The following is a 17,684-nucleotide window of genomic DNA, read 5'->3' as shown; positions in this document are numbered from 1 at the left end:
GAAGAGCAGTGGTGCAGCTTCACACCACTGTTGACTCTGGATTGTGCTGAATTTATTATTCAGATTGACACTTCATAAAAACAGTAAAGTATGTTTGGTTTTGCTTCTTCTACCACAACTGAACATAAACTGGTTTATATTAAATTATATTTTTATTCACTTCTATACTGTTTACTCCCCTGCTTCTGATTAAGGATTTAACACAATTTCTGCTCAGAAAAAATTCAAATTTTTCCTCCTCACAAAGGCCATTGGTCTCCTTATGGACTTCATTTTCCAAATGTATTTGCAACTGCATGTTTAATTTCTGTGCAAAATTACTGTGATTGTGTGTAGGTGCTTAGCTAGCCATTTATGCCTGTGCATATCTCATTTTCATACATAATTGCATGTAAATTATGCATAAGAATTATGCATCTAATTACACACACATTTTTTAAAATCAACGCTATCTGTGTTAAATCACATGACTTCTTTTTCACACAAGGCATTTTTGATCCATCTCTATTATGTAATTTCTGACTGAGAAAGAATATCATAACTAGAAGTTTGAAAAACCTCAGTAAATATCTTCCTTTTTATCCCTTAAATGTATTAGTATTCTTCATTTGCCTTGTTATGCCATCAGAATAATCACATCCAATAAATGTCTTCTGCATTTACTAAAAATTTCACTTTGCGATTTAATTATTTTCAAAAGCAATTGACTGTTGTATATAGTCACTCGTATTTTATTTAAAGACTAACATTACTTCCGTTTTTTTCACTATACAAGGGAAATTAATGTCAGTATATTTATTCTGAGTAAGGGAATTTAGCACAAGAGACTGATCTACAATTTGGGGCCCCTTTGTGCTACAATAAAAATATTGACCATATCAACAAACCATATTAATTTTTCATTTCAGGAACTGAACCCTCTTTTCCTATTTTTTAATGACAAGTATCTTGTTAAAACATCAACAAACACAAAACTTAATAAGCCTCACGGTCTGGAAGCAATAAAACCTTAAACTGTCTGGGTTAGCAGAGACTGTAACACCTGACTGTCATTTAGCGATACACAGAGATCTTCTGAAGTCTGTCATTGAACTCATCTGACAAAGTTACATAGATGTCAGTTCTAAAACTGTAGTATACCTAATTTAAAATATTACAGAGGCATTGATAATGAACTATCTATTCATGATATCTAAGCCTTTCAATTATAATATTATTTTCAACCTTTATTAAGAATTTCTGACACTTCCACTATTATGAGAAAGGCTTGAAATTGAGCAATAGAAACCTTTTTTGCCCCTTAAAGATCCCATGTAGCTTCAGCCAGGATAAGCTAATGAAAAAGACACTATGCCCCTTTTCTTTTTTCTGATCCAAGAAGTAGTGCATGCAAAAATCAGTAATTCTGCACAAATGTTGGAATGGAATCCGCATTGTTACAAAAGCAAAATAACAGAGAACATTCAGGAGTTGCCAGAGCAGCCTTCATGGAGGTGTAAGGGAAGGAAAGAAAAAGCCAAAGCATGGCCCTCACAACAACTCATCTGAACACAGGGACTGAGGATACAGTGGCTCTTCTTCATCTTTGGAAGCACCAGTTGAGGAAGGACAAAAAAGCTGTGCCAAGTCAGTCTCTCTACACAGAACTCAGACTATGAAACTTGATCCCATCTTTCACTTTTGGGTAAGTCTTTTCTGGACAATTGTGAACTTACCTCAAATGGCAGCAATCTGTTTTACCTTGCTAAAGGCTCAAACTCTTATGATGATTCAGAGTGGAGAAACTCAGGCTTTTAGTTTTCTCTCTTAAAATTAAATCTCTAAGAAAGTACACATATACTACTATGTTAAGATAAAATTACTGAGGTTGCAAGTCAAAAGGTTTAAAGTTAGCTTATTTTTACCCCCTTGTGTGCACGAGAGTCCAATTAGATAACATGGCACAGTCAGTACACAGGTTAAATTCACAGCAGGACAGAATTAAGTTTGTATGATCAGCCATAAACCCGCAATTCTCTTATATACACCTCAAATAAATAACTTCACACTATACTCAAGTAAGTTAAAAAATACACTTAAATAATTTGCATTTAATTTAGAAATATGCTACAAAGAAAATGTGCATGTAAAAGCACCAATACATTTGTCTGAAGTTTATTCAAATGTAAAATAAACCTTGCCACTTTTAATGCAAAAAAAGTATGATTCACCTCAGTGCATATCACCGAATGTCATTGTAGGGATACACACTCAAGAGAAATCATTGTACTTGTGCCACTACACAAAACACAGTTTTCTCTCCCAGGCTTAGGAGTCTCCATCCAGGAAGAAGAAAGTTTCATCTGATGTCACAGAAATCTACCATGGGAAGTTACAGGTGACAACACACATGCTCCGAGTGAAATTCCAGCCTTCCACAACTAAGGTAAATAGTGATCATACTGTAAGGCTTTGAAGGTAGGAGAGTACAAACAGCCCAAAAGATTTTGCTATATCTATAAGGGGTAGAACTTCTGTATAGTTACCGTTACCCCAATTTAGAAGTATTGTGTTTTCTGCCTGAAACTATTTTGGATATACTTAGGTTCTCATGCACTTTAGGATGTTGTGACATGAGAATTGTGTTAGATAGAGATGAATGCTCTATATTGGTCTCTGTCTTCAGTAAAACCCCTGATAAGCAACAGAGTTTAAAAACAAACAAACAGGAAAATGAGTAACAACATTTTTTGTGAAAGAAGAGCTGTACTGGCAACAAAATGCAGTTACAGTGCCTGAGTCCATAGAGGGACTTTTCCATATAGCCACACATTCACAAATCTAAGAGAGAAAACCAACAGCTGGCTGAGTGAAACATTTTGCGCCTGACAGCAGGGCATGATTTAGGGTACTGTCCATGGGTTGTCCATCAGTCATCTCATGTGATGTTAAAGTCATAGTGGGAACCCATTTCTGAATGACATCCCAGCATTAGGCCTTGATTCAGCTTTTCTGCCAAGGGAGAAATTTACCATAAAACATTTTGCAGTTTTCAATGGAAGTCAATATCTAACTTGTAAGGAAAACCTTGTGAGCTCTTGGGTCGTGACTGTGCTGTCCCTTTTCTTTAGAAAGCACCCATCACACTTTGGATATACAGTAAGAGAAAGTCAAACCAGGAATCTGTTCACGACATGAGTTAACTGGATTTGGATAGGATTGCAGCAGAATGGGTGCTAATGTAAAAAATAACAACACAAAACACAAACCCCGACAAAATCCCTTTACCTTGCAGCACAGTAGCTCAGAAATACAATTCTGTCACTAGGGGTCAGTATTAAAACATATTACCTTTACACAATACAGCTAGTGGCATTCTATTGTTGATTCTCTCCCTCAGAAACACAAACTTATGTTATAAAGAAGAACTGTTAAACCATAAAAAAGAGAAAACCTATACAATGGATTATGACCTATTACTGTTCTTAAATGTAGCTGTCATGTACTAGAAATTTTTGTTCCTGTTCTCATAAATTAACACATATATTCATGCAAATGTATCATTAAATGAATTGATGCTTCAATATTGATCCATTTATGTGAATTAGGTTCCATCTACAGTCTTGAAAGAGAAAAGCTATGATTAAATTTCCCATTTTCTAATAGCCAAGATTACTACCTAGTGATATTAATACCTAATGGTAATAATCATTACTTCCTGATGGTAATAACAAAATTTGAAATCTAAGAAAACTGGACATGCTTTACATTTATTCCTTGACAGCCATAACCATCTTAAAAACAAGAAAAAGCTGTTGTGGATACTGAAAATCCCTGTTTAAGAAGGTGAGAGACTCTCACTACAGGTAAGCATTATCCACATGGAAAAGACTGAGGATGTATTTTGGCTCATTAGATCAGTATATGAATTTCAGTTTGGAATAGATGCAACACCCACTGAAGTCAAGGGAACAACTCGCTTCCTCCTCACTGGGTACTGCCCATAACCAGTGAGTTCCCAACCTATCTTCCTTCTTGGAAATCTTGATACATTTGAGAAAGCATACATTCAGATGCTGTGAATGCCTGTAACTGCCTTATGGACATAATTTTGCTAATGTAAATAGATCCACTGATTCCTGTGAAGAATCAAAGAATTAGAAAATTAAATAACGTCAAGCTTGCTGACTTTGCAATTTTGGGGATGATACTTTACTATCTTGAATCCAGACATAATACTTAGAAATATGTAACATGACACTAATTATAAACCCCAGGAGAAATATTCTGCCAGATCATAAGTCTGTCATGTACCACAATTTCCTGCAGCCCCTAGTACAGCTGAACAAAAAACATCCCATTCCTTCTTCCTCCAGACTGAACTCTAACTGAATGCTATAAATTTTGCACTTAAAATAAACAATTTAAGACAAATATTATTGAGGCTGTTAATTAGTTTTTGTGTCCAGTACAAAGCTCTAAATTTCAGAGCATATGTTTTTCTTTAGTGGTAACTCCATTAGGTGGCCAGAATTCAGAGATTGCCAGATTTATGAAGACAGGTATTAGAAATGACATTTGTGCTATGACAATACTGAAGAAAAGAGCTGGTCAAATTAATGTCTGACTAACTGATACACTTGAGTTCTTATTTCTATGTTACTTCTAACTAATATCATATTTATATCTAACACAATTAGCTTATCCTAAATACTTGAAAAGCGAAAATAATTTATTATACTTTAAATGGGAAAAAACAGGCAGAGGCTGAAGTAAAACATTTGTTCTGTAGTTAGTTTTATAGCACAAAATAATTTAGTTTTGTGTCCAATAGATGGCACTGCTGTTTCTTTGTTGTGTGTAATTTTTCAATTTGTGCATAACGTACATTGTTGAAGTGACTCTGCCTACATTTCCTGATGCTTGGACACATCTAAAATGGACAGATTTCATAGATTCTTTAAAATGGCATTCTGCTGTCCAAATAACTGTATACAGTTTTCAATAAAGCAAGTTAGTGTTCCGGATTAAAAAATGTGAAGTGGATGCAAATACCCAGCTGAACATAATTCTCTTCTTCCCAGAAGCAGACCACAGACACAAATTCTGACACATATATCAAGGATGGCCTTGGAGCTATACACACAGTAACATAATAAAATAATTTTTTTATCATATGTTAGAATAAGTACATGGGATTTTAAATTGCAGTATACTTTGCAATTTTATTTTTATTTAGCCTAATTATTAACAAGTTTACAAAGAATTTATCATCAATATGCAGCAGCATTAAAATTATGTCATTACTTTGTAATAAAATTCTGATAAAAGCATCATCTGGGGGTGTCAGTCTGTAAACTAATGAGGCATTTGACCACCGTACTTTTTTCTATGTGCTATTAAAGCATGACACATCAGCTCTGCAGCAAAAACTTAAATGCTGAAATATTTTAGAAGCTTTTTATAGTAATTTTTATGTGTTCTGATAGAGATCATACTGAAAATCCATGTTTTCCAACAAACCTGAAAACTCAAACCGTTTGTATGGGACTCATGTTCCCTTCTGCTCCAGACTTTTGGTTAAAATACTATGGGGGCCAGAGTCATTCATTAATTTATTTATTTTTGCCACACTGTGGTTGCTTGGGGACTTTTGTGAAATGACAACCTGGTCTCTGTCCCGTTCATCGTGAACAGGTGTTCTAATTACAAAACCACCACCATATTTGACACCTTTATTAGCTGTCTCAGTTGAGAAACAAAGGATTGATTGGGTAGGGGTATAGAACTAGCCTTTCATTGCTGTGGGGAAGCACCTAAAGGTCAAGGTTAATATACATTAGTGGGGGGTAGTATTGCCCATTGCCTATGCTGTTCTTGTGTTATTAATCAATGGAAGACTTTATCCTTATAAGCTAGCTATTGTGGGAGCCTTAATTACACGATTTGTGTTAACTTGTATTTTTTTCCATATTATATGAAAAGTAGGCAACACTTCTTGACCAAATATTCCTAAGAACAACAACAAATCTCCAGCAAAAATAGCAGTATCTTGTACTCTGTTTACATTCTGTAATATATACTGTACAAAATGAAAGGGCAAGGTACATATCCTTCAATCAATATCATACATGCAAAAATGCTCATGAAATGAAATATGGCAGAACACATGTATACGAGTTCAACAAGATTGAATTTTTGGCTGGCCAGTAAAACGTGGAAACATTTATAGTAAATAGTCTTCCCCTTTACTGCAGCCATTTTGTTCTTGCCACATAAAGTGTACCTGCTACTACTAGCTTTATGATTTAATATTCTTGGAGGGTTTATAACAAGAATCTAATATATAACCAATAAAAGGGCACTAGTCTCATTAGTCTCATTTGGGACCAGAATATTGTCAACATAATTACATGGCAAAGTCACATTATTATAAAAGTATATCAGCATCTTATTATATATACACTTATTTTCACTGGTTTACAAGACACACACACACACACACACAAAATAGTCCAGAATGAAATATGATTATGGTAACTCAATCTGGAATGCATTTTCTCCAAACTATTTTTTTTCTTATTATGTGAATGTAAAATAAATATGGGCCAGATACTCAGTCAGTGAGCTGGAACTATACCAATTTGTATCAGCTGAGGGTTCAACTCTGTATATTCATTTATAGATCCTAGTCACACTTGGACCCTTCTATGACTTATTAATGGTTTTGATTTAGAAATGAAGCTTTGAAGTAATTATATAGTCACATGGCATTCATCCAATATACATATTTAATGTAAATTATTGCTTCCTGATTTTCACAGAAGACCTGTGATTAGATTATTTGGTGCTTCCATATTGTGCTTGGAGCTGGTTTGCAAAGAGAGAGAAGTATATGCAAGTCACCTTTACAATTTCCTTACTCTGCCCAGAAAGAAACAAATATGGACTCCATTATAATGCAGACGAACAGAGACAGCTATTTCCCTGCCTGAGGTCTCAGAGAATTGTTCTAGCAGTTGAGCTAAACAATGTCCTGACTATCTCCTTGGCAAGAGAAACTGAATGAGTTGGCATAAGCTGCTATACCAACTCCAAACTCTCCAGAGATTCCCTTTTCACAATGTGAAACCTCAAAGGGCTGTGCTATGAAAAACAGCTGTAGCGGAGCTGAAAGTTTGACCCCTGGACTCCAGTACTGTGCTCTTTTTATGTGTGTATGACTCCCACTGACACCAACTGAAGAGTCATGCACATGAGGACAGCAGAATATCAGACAAAATCATCTACTATGTGAATCTGAGAACAGAATATTATTCTCTTATGTCAAATTATGGCTCCATCTGGTAACATTAAGTGAATACTGGTGATTATTAGGGCTGAATCAATAAATTGAAACAAATAATTTATTTCGTGAGTTATTTTACTTTTTCACTTCAAAGAATGCCTGTGAATGGATTACAACTTCCTTAAGTATATTCCAGGAAACTTTTAAGGAATTTTATTTTATGGTTTGTTAGCTACATATGATTGCTCATATACGTCAGACTGCTCTGTTTCTTTTCCCTGAACAGAACTTTTAATAGAGTTGGGATAACAGAACTCTGCAACTGACAGTAGAATTTAGTTGATACAATTATTTTGGAACTTACAGTCAGCTAACCATCCTTTGTTAGTTATTTTGGATACTGAAGTTACACTACTTTTCTTTTAGAGAATGCACTACGAGCATTCTCTATTACTTGGGAAACAATAAAATAAGAAAGACAACACCAATATTCAGAATATCTGAGTGCTATCTCCCTCAACGACTGAGCTTAAATCAGCCAAAAATGTTGCATGAACCATCAAATTTTGAAGGATACCTTACTGATTTTGAAATTTCAAAAAATAGCCCACATCGAGTGTCTTAGATTACAAGGCATATTTTCCTCATATGTTCTCTTCAAAACATGATTTATAGCTCTGCTTTCATTACATCTGCTTCATACCTTTCCTTGATAAAGCAAATGTTAGTAGAGATAGCATAACTCTTGTAACACTGATGAGAACCAACCTATTCCAGATGACTCATAAGCACCAAAAAGTGCCTTACAGTCAAATTCAAACAGACCTGCCTTGTAGGATAAGGACAAGATGGGGCATTCTTTAAAAGTCAAAATATTATCATTTGTGTTCAGATTAGTGCTTTAAATAATAATTTAATTATTGCAGACTCACCTTGCATTACTAGGACTGGCTGCTGTCAAATTAGCTAATGCTGTCACTGCAGCTTCTTTTACCTCTTCATTGTCACTGCTTAGCAAGTGTACTAGCTGGGGAATCCCTTTGAAAGAAATAATTGTATACATGAACTGTTAAATAAACCATGGTAGTCTGCAAAATTATAATATGCTCCTTATAAAAGGAAAGGCACATATTCTCAGTTCATCCCTTCCCACCTTACTTACCCTGGAGTCCAAATGCACGTTTGCTAGCTAAATTTTCACACATGGCAGAAATTGCTTGGGCAGCAGCAATTTTAACTCCATCATTATCAATTTCCAGAAGGTTTATGAGACACTTCTCAACCTCTTCCTCATTTAAGATTTTTCTATTTTCACCTTTAAATGAAAAAGAATAATAGCATTAATCTGCATTAATTTTCCAAATCAGTGAAAGGACACGAATTTGATTTCATATAGTTGTTTCCAACATAACACAACACTTGCTTTTGATACCATGGAAATGAAAATATTTTGGTAACAGAGGCACCAGCAATTAAGAAATGTGCACAAAGGACCTGATCCAAAACCCATTAGACTTCAGTGAACTCTGAATCAAGCCCAAAAGTTGACTGTTAAATACAGCTTTAAACATACATAGCCCAACAGAATGCAAAGTTTGTTCTCTGTAAGACTTAAAACTGCAGAATGCGTACAGGCTTGATGAAAACAGCTTTTCCAATTCAACAGATCATACTTACTCAGGATCAAGCTTAACTTCGGTTTATGCTAACAAAGTCCAAATGCATAACATTGAAGAACATACTAGTATAATGTACAATTGAACTTGGTGGTGTACCAGTTAACATAGTACAATAGCCAAAAAAAGAATTTTAAATTCTGCACAGCTTGCAGTTCTTCATTAATGCACACTTTGCAGAGAATTTCAATTTTGTATTTTAGCCTGGTGACACAGGGTTCACTGCTGACCTATACTGCAACAATCGGCAGCAGCTAGGGAAGGCCACAGATGTTCCCTTCCTCTACACAAGTAACAACATACAGTGTCTACAAAGTATCTACAGACGTCTGACAATTAGACTAATAAACTCACTTGCCCCAAAATGGATGAGATCAGAAGTGCAGGTGTTTGTTACAAAGACCCCCGAGTGAAACTTTCTCAGCTAGAAAGGCACTGGACAGCATGGAAGTTCTACAGTTATGAGGGTCAATAAACATTTAACCATATGCATACCTTAAAGCAGATTAATTACATGCTTGAAGTTATACCTACATGGTAAAATTGTCTAATGTATCAAAGAAATTCAGGAACTGAGAAGTCAGTAGGACTTCGACACATTTGAAAATTTTACCAGTGCTTACTAATCCTTTGAGGGATCATTCCCTTATTTGGACTGTTGTCTTACAAATAAAAAGTTTAAAAAGGAAAGAAAAATATCGTAAGTATTCTTTTAAATAAAACTGAATCTGTAGTGAATAAAAGTAACCAACTAGAAGACCACAAAGCCAATGAAAATAAAGTTTGATTGAAAATACAGTTACAGCAGAAATGATGCAATGCATGTACATGAGAATGTATGCTGTTTTCTCCTCTCTAGCTCAATTTTAAAAATTTTAAGAATCATCAGAGATACACAATAGAAATCACAAAGCAAAAGATGCAACAAATAAGACAGAGAGTATTTTAAGCATCAGCAGAACCTTGGCCACAACCTTGATGCATATCAGTCAGCTCTCGAGGCCTTAATTGGGATTACAGACTGTTTTGACAAGTAATCAGGTATGCCGCTGGCCTGTTGCTTGCCAAAGTAGTCCATAATCCCTAATAATGATCTTTAGAGGTTCTTCATGCCTCAGTAATTTGGTTCTTGTACAGCAAGTTACTTACTACTATACAGACTTTCTTAAAAATTATTCTTGCTTTTAAAGGCAGTTGTGATGATGGGTAAGCATTTCATTCTAAAGATAATTTATGCCTATATGAAATAATAATAATAATATGAATAATTCATTTGAATGAGTGAAAATAGTGATCTAAAATATTTTAACCAGAATAAGGAATTTTCCAATAATGTGGAAAAACAGATTTCGGATTTGAATTTACAGTAAAGAGTATGCACCTATATTTAGCTAGCTAGACAGATGAAAATTATTAATATTTTAAGATTCAGGTGCCAATTCTATTTAAAGGATGCCTATTTTCTGCTGATCCTCTCTCTGTTTGTATGAGTTGTTTCCTTTACCATAGAAAAGAAAGAATGCACGATTTGAAAGCATCCTTTGTACTTAAGCACTTCTCATGTCAGTGCCAACATCATATTTATAGTGATGAATTTCTTGACCCCCAAGTAATTTGAATACCTTGATTTAACATGAAGTAAAATACTCAGGCACACCCAACTAAAAGAGTTTGAAGTACTAACACTTCTGTCCAGTTTTTCATGCATTGACCCCATCATGAGCCAACCTTTTCAATATAGTTTCCTATTTCCCCTTCTTATCCTAAAATCATGATCAGAGTTCTCCTGATTACCTGTTCAGCTCACTGTCATCACCTTATGGAATTATTTATACCAATTTCAAATGAAAAAAAGTTAATGTTAACTAGCATCCTGACCTCTCACTGATCTTGAGTTGAGATAAATAAAACCCCAGATAAATAAAAACCTGTGTTATGAAAGAGCATATGTTAATCAGGCTACAGAGCATGTTTAGTATGTTCCCTTTTGAAAGGATTTGCATTTAGATACATATAAAGAACAGGGAGAGCTTTAAACCAGAAGTTTGGTAGAGTGAGGCCAAACTCGAGTGACCATGACCATCACTTTCTCTATACACACTCCATAGCATTTTGTTGTTGCTGGTGTGTCTGGCATTGTCAGGGGAAAGTCAGACCCTCCTTAATCAACAGTCCAGATAATCCACTCACAGATATTAAATAATTTATAGCATTAAATTATATTTTGCATTCTGAAATGACTGCATTATTTGCTGGGCAAGGAGGGAATCACAGTAAAATTCACCACTGTAATTCTGAGCATACAAAATAAAACCATTGATAAATTAATCCATTAAATTCAAAATTGTGATACAGAACAAAACAAATTTTCAGGGGCAAACGGATAATGATTATGTATAGAAATACGATCAATTTTAATTTACGTAAACAGAGCAGCATCCTAAAGATGCTACTTAAAATTGAATATAGAGTTTTTACCATGTAATTTATTCTGATATTGAGAATAGCTCCTAAGGGATATATCTGTCTTGTAAGAACAACAACAAAAAGTTACAGGAGTCCCTTTCCAAAGGGCTGAAAGGGACATATACCAAAACTGTTTGCTATGATCACATCTATCAGGAAAAAAACAAAACTAAATTCCATCTGTCAACAATAATAATTTCAAAACCAGACACTGCTGTATACTCAGCTGCCAGGATTAAAAAAAAACAGATAGACACATGTTCTGTCATAGCAGAAGTAAGTTTTTCATTTCAATGAAAAGCAGTAATTTTTTTCTCAACTATGCAGGAAATGCTGGTAAATTGCAACCACAATTATCAAACCTGAAGAATGTGAGCTACTGTATGGCTGTTGCAAATTTAATGAAGAAGTCATAAAAGAACTTAGAGCTGTGTTGTATTATATTGTATTTACATCAAGGCAAGTATTAGTATAGTAGTATACATTAGTGTTGCAGTTTGGATAGGCTGTTTTGTGTGTTTACAACCAGAACCCAAACAAACAAACAAGAACTGCAAATATTTCTGTTTTCTTTTTACACTTGAAGTATTCTTATAATGGCCCTAAAGCCGCTTTTCTTTCCGCCAGAAGGCTGAATTTAGACCAGTAGCTCTATGTATCTGAAATAAATTCAATACTTCTGGGGGCCATGTTGAGCAGCAGGTTTACTGGACTGTGTTTTCCACCGCACCAGTACAACATGTTGCCCTTTGTCTAACTGGTTGTCACCAAAATTCTACAGCTTGGAAGGAAATATTTTAAATCTTCTTTTGATCTATTCTCCCAGCTTGCTGCATCCATACCAACTGTCATAAACTGAAGAAGAGAGCAAAGCTTTATAATGAAACCACATTGACTCCATTTGTAAAGAAGCATGACAAGATGATGCATCTTCACTGACGGTAACATCCCATGATATAAGATCATAGGCAGTACTGTAATACATTATGTGTAGTTCTTGCCACCGTGCTTTAAAAATGTTGTGTTCAGACATGCTTCTACTAACAGCTGCTAAAATATTAGGCCACAAAAACTGAAAAAGTTGTGAAAGAGAAAAAGAAGGCTATGCTTATTTGAAAATAAATATGAAAAAGGAGTAAGATGCAGTAGAAAGTAGTAGGAGCAAATATAAATCTGCTTAGCATACTACTTACAAGCCTGTCACAGGACTATAAAAATGATACTGACAGTCCTAAGTAGCATAATAAAATAACAATACAGGAAAATACACAAAGAAAATACTGGCATAAGAAGGTTCCTTCCTATCTTTGATACCTAAACATTAATGAAAATAATTTTCACTGACTTGCAAAGCTTCCAGTAGATAATGATAAAAGCATACAGAAGCCCACAGAATACTAGGAAAGGTAGATTCCACTCTTTTCATGTATCATTTGCAATCCAAATAATTACAAATATTCAGAACATCAAACTAAGGAAGGTGAGAAAAGAATTGGAAAGATAGGATGGGGAGAGAAGAAAGGAGGTCGGAAATACTGTACAAAGGAGAGATTATTTTAGCCATGTATTAAATTAGATAACATATTTGTAAAATACACATAAATTAAAGCTGTGATTCAACTACAAGATGATAGAAATATGAATGAAATTTTTAAGCTCTACTGTCATAGTTACCATTATCAAAATCCCTTGACAGAATTAAAATCTTCTATAGACAGAAGTATGTTATTTCTTACATTGCATTTTGTTACCTAGCACTACTAGGCATAGGCTGCAACTCAGAAGCCAATGTATAGAAGGAATTTCAAATGTAGACTTATTTAAAGAGTGTCCTTGTGGGCAAAAATGATGAGCATGTTCGCCTAATTCAGAATTCCTTGGTGAATTAAAGGAAAGTGTATAAAAAAGAACTATAGGATGAATAATTATAAAAAGATGACAAAGAAATTATTTAACTCCACTGGGAATATTAATCTGCAAGCCATCTGAAAGGCTTTTTTCCATGTCCCTGTTAAAGGAATTTGTATTTGAAATTGCCTGACATTTAGACAAGCAGTTGTATGCAAAAGGAAGTAAGCTTGCAATTAAGTCTTAACTGAGAGCGATGAGAAATAGTGCCAGCAAAGGTGGCTTAAGATGGCAGTTACCTGGCATCACTAAGCAAAAGATAAAAATCATATTTTCAGAGCTCCATTTTCCTTTTTGAGGAGAGCATTTTGCAATAATATATTACATCTCTCTCTCTCTCTCTCTCTCTCTCTCTCGCTCAGCATCCAATTGCTGCTCTGATTGGCAAGATTCATCACTATAATTCATTCTTGCCAGTGTTTTCCTCAGCACAAGTACTACCCTCAACCAGATAAAAGCCTCATTCTGGATGAAAATTTACTTCATAAACAGATTCATGTCCATGGATTTTTAAAAAGTCACATACAGTCATAAGCTGCTTTGGTAATTGCCTTTGCTGCATTCTTCTGAATATCGGGAACAGCAGAGACTCCTACAAGTGAAAGTAGCTTTTTAAGGCCTCCTGTCTGCTGAATCAGTTGCAGAGTACACACATCTTCAAGACAATTTCCCAACACTGCAAGAGCTTCCACATGTAGATCGCTGAATTCCTAATAAAGAAAAAATCCCAAACAAATAACCTTCAAATCAGGATTAAAATATCTTTGGCTTTTAACTTTGTAGGATAATTGTCATAACTTTCTCTTGGACAGTTTATTCATACTGCAAAGTACATCTTTTCATACTCATATTTTTTGTATAATTTCTTTGATGTGCCTTAGGGTGCAACAAAATTTATCAAAAACGTAAAAACCCTAGAAGTTTCTCATTATATCAAAGTGGGTTAGGCAGGTATTCAGAAAGGACCGGTCATCTTAAAGTTTCAAAAACTTCACAAATTTCTCTATGCATTATATTTCTCATGGTGACATCTGAACTCAAGAAGTACTAAAATGAGTCTCATAATAACATAAACAATGAAATTTCCAAGATAGGAAATTATATTTAAGGCCATTGATATAAAAATAAATTCAGAAAAAAGGATCAGTGTTCAAACTAGGAACCAGCACCAGAGTTCAGCATATAATCAAAAATTTTGAGAAAACATCATATAAAAAGCTATATAGTGAATTTTTCTGATATTTACAACAGTTTGTGAAATGGACAGTAAATGTAAAACAGTATTACTAATAGCAATAAAGCAATAAAACAAATACAAACATTTTGGTGAATCCCTTTGCTCCCTTTCTTAGTAAGCTAGGTATTCTAGCTTATTCTATTTCTATCATCGTTAGCTCCAAGAAAGGAGCTCTTTCTTCTTTTATCCCTCTTCCATAACATGAACAATATTTCCAATTAGTCATACAAACATTAGCAGCAAGAACAAAAAATTTTTAAGGCAAGTAAACTGTACATTGGTTTCCAGTATCTTCAGAAGACAATCTAATCCTTTATTTTCTCCCAGTATTATCCTGGTTTCTCTGTCTTTGCTAATTACTTCTAAGGTTTTAAGGGCTAACAACTGAATAACTGGGTATTCAGATTTCAGTAGTTCCAGCAAGGGTGGAATTACATTCAGTGCACGAACTGCAGCACGGCTTTGAAAATCCTGCAGTAAAATATCCAACAAAGAATGTTAGTGATAGAGAATATAACAGTACATCAATTCCTGACTTTACAGAAAGAACACCAAAAAACGATTTCAAACATGCAGAAATGAATCAATATTCCAGAGCTTCCAGTTCTGAAGATTTCTTTCTTTTCAGCTAAGAATCAAACTTAATATAATCAAGACCCACCAACCTTAAATTCCAGGTTTTTTGCATGACTGAAGTACACACTACAGAATCTAGTCCTAAGGAAGCCTATTTACTCTTGGTTTTGCCATGTTTGTCTCAACATACATGTTTCTTTGAGAAAGTTTTTTAAATTTAGTGTCAACATTTTTATTTTCCTCAGTGGGGGGGGAAATAGTTTTTGCACTCTACTGTGGTTGCCTGGTTATATCTTCTTTTGTTTTAGTAATTATAAAATGACAATTTAAAATTTCAACTTTAAACAGTGTATATGCAGCTTAATAAAAAGACAGTAGTAGATTATATTAAAATAGAAAAAAATAAATACATTACAATTTGCTTTTAAATAGCTTATTGCACATGTGCAGCATGCAATTATCCTTATCAATATAAGCAAGCACCAGGTGCAGTTATCCAGATATACCCTGCAACAAAGACAGCGAGATAGTAAAAAAGGAGAAAGAGTAAAATGTGATTCTGAATAGACATGCTCTGATGCCCCAAAAGAGATAGAGTTATAAACTGAATTCATTATTGAATTGATTCGCTTAAGCCATGGAAGAGAACTGCCATACAAATGCACCATTCTTTTGCTAAGCAGCATATGGATGACATTAGTACTGAGTGTGAAAGTAGCCAATAACAAATCTATTCCTCCCAGTATGGAAAGTAGCTGTCGACAGCATTCACCTACCTATCATTAAAAAGATGTTCAAAATTGTGACTATGGACTTTCTGGCCAAAACAAGGCACAATGCAATTGCTAGTTCTTTAATTTACAGGATTATTCTAATGTTTTGGATAGACAAGTTATAACTCTCATTACAGAGAGTTTCTTGTTTTCCAACTAAGAAAACAAATTCATATTTAATTAAAAAATTCTGAATCTGATTCTGATCTCTCTTACATTGCTGTACAGTATTCATAGTTGCATTAAGTTCAACAGAATTAGAGTCAAATCAGCTATATTTGTAACTAATGTAACAATCAAGGACTTGGGTGTAATGTTTTCAAATACACTTATGAACACTGGGGAGTAAAGGAATCAAATATTTTAAAATTATTAACCCCACAGAGGATGGCAGGGGTGGGGGGGAAGTGCTTATCTGCCTCTCTAATTTAAAACAACAAAAAACTTTACCTGCACCAGGAGGTATATACATTCAACTGAATTCTTCTTAACATCAGGATCAGGGCTACTTAGCAGTCTGATAAGTGGTTCTAATCCACCTTGCTCAAATATTTGTACTTTAGTAGTATATTCGACAGCCATATGTGCTAGACAGAGAGTAGCAAATTCATGGATAACTACATCTTCTATGAGGAAAAAAAGAAATATTTTGATTAAGTTTTATTCAGCATAGTATATGTTCACTAATCCAGTGGTTTAAAATATTATTTGAAGTCAATAAACAATAGCTGACATCTGATATCTCCATAAACATGCAGCTCCTTCTGTACAACATAACACTACTCAGTGAGTAATAGAGCAACTCCTATAAAAGCAATTACCTATTTAACACGTAGTATGACAAACCGTAAATTACAAGGAAGATTTTATTAAATTGACTTATCAAATGGCAATCACAAATTATTTCCGAGTGTACTTTTGCACAAGGAATGAATACTGCAAGCTACCTTCCAGTGCCAGCTGTGATATAAGTGAATTTGTGACATCCAGTTCCCTCAGTAACTTCTTGACATCATCTAAAATGAAATAAATACAAATATGAAGTCTTTTGTTTGGCAATCTTGGTGGCTGAGTAAAGAAACAGATTCTGCTCCAAGGGAAATGTACTTATGGTTACTCCCTAAGTAATAAAAAGATTTGACTGGGAATGACACACAACCGAAGTTATACCAAGATCATAATGGGCCAAGAAAACATAGAGGAGATTTTCAAGTACCAGGTGATATTCTTTGACATTTGATATATATGAAGTTCCTCAATACTTCATTGAAACTTTATTCAAAATACTTGCATCTAGCAGGTTCTGATTAAATATTGCACAGTTCTAGTTGTCAAAGAAGTCATACCCCAGTAAAAATTATTTGTGGTTAAAATTATCAAACTAAAAGCAATCCTTCCACTATTTAATTTTCAAGCCATCACTTTCTAATTTCACGCTAACACAGCCCACACTGAAAATATGAATTATATAGGTCTTTTTAAAATCAGAGTAAATACTTTCAGAATGCATTTTTATTGTTGTCAATGGCAAACTAGCAAACTGGATAGAATAACCAAAAAACATTTTTTGGGACAGACTTCATGTGATTTTACAGGGCTGTGTTGTTACTATCAACACATTACAGTGTTGAAACGTAAGAAAAAAGGTATGAGTTGAATTTAGTTTTAAAGCAAAAAACAATTAAGATGTGAATACGAATGGAAGATCTTCAGTCATTCAATTCCACGTATGTGCAGCAGCATTGGAAGCCAAGGCCTGAAGGGAGTAACTATATGCTAGT

The 17,684-nt window shown here is 34.4% G+C and overlaps 1 protein-coding gene across 1 annotated transcript in view; it reads right to left on the bottom strand.

Annotated features, from left to right (window-relative positions):
* Window positions 1-17,684, bottom strand: part of ARMC3 (armadillo repeat containing 3) — a 65,057-nt gene that overhangs the window by 23,336 nt on the left and 24,037 nt on the right. The window contains exons 7-12 of the mRNA XM_030010477.2: window positions 16,851-16,919; window positions 16,354-16,529; window positions 14,831-15,025; window positions 13,844-14,027; window positions 8,430-8,582; window positions 8,200-8,305 (exon numbers count right to left, since the gene is read on the bottom strand). Coding sequence (XP_029866337.1) covers window positions 8,200-8,305; window positions 8,430-8,582; window positions 13,844-14,027; window positions 14,831-15,025; window positions 16,354-16,529; window positions 16,851-16,919 — 883 coding nt within the window. The remainder of the gene's footprint in view (window positions 1-8,199; window positions 8,306-8,429; window positions 8,583-13,843; window positions 14,028-14,830; window positions 15,026-16,353; window positions 16,530-16,850; window positions 16,920-17,684) is intronic.

The sequence above is a fragment of the Aquila chrysaetos genome, chromosome 3 (assembly GCF_900496995.4).
Source record: "Aquila chrysaetos chrysaetos chromosome 3, bAquChr1.4, whole genome shotgun sequence".
NCBI classification, from domain to species: Eukaryota; Metazoa; Chordata; class Aves; order Accipitriformes; family Accipitridae; genus Aquila; species Aquila chrysaetos.
The sequence above is the reverse complement of the archived record's forward strand: the minus strand, read 5'-3'. Positions and strand labels throughout refer to the sequence as shown.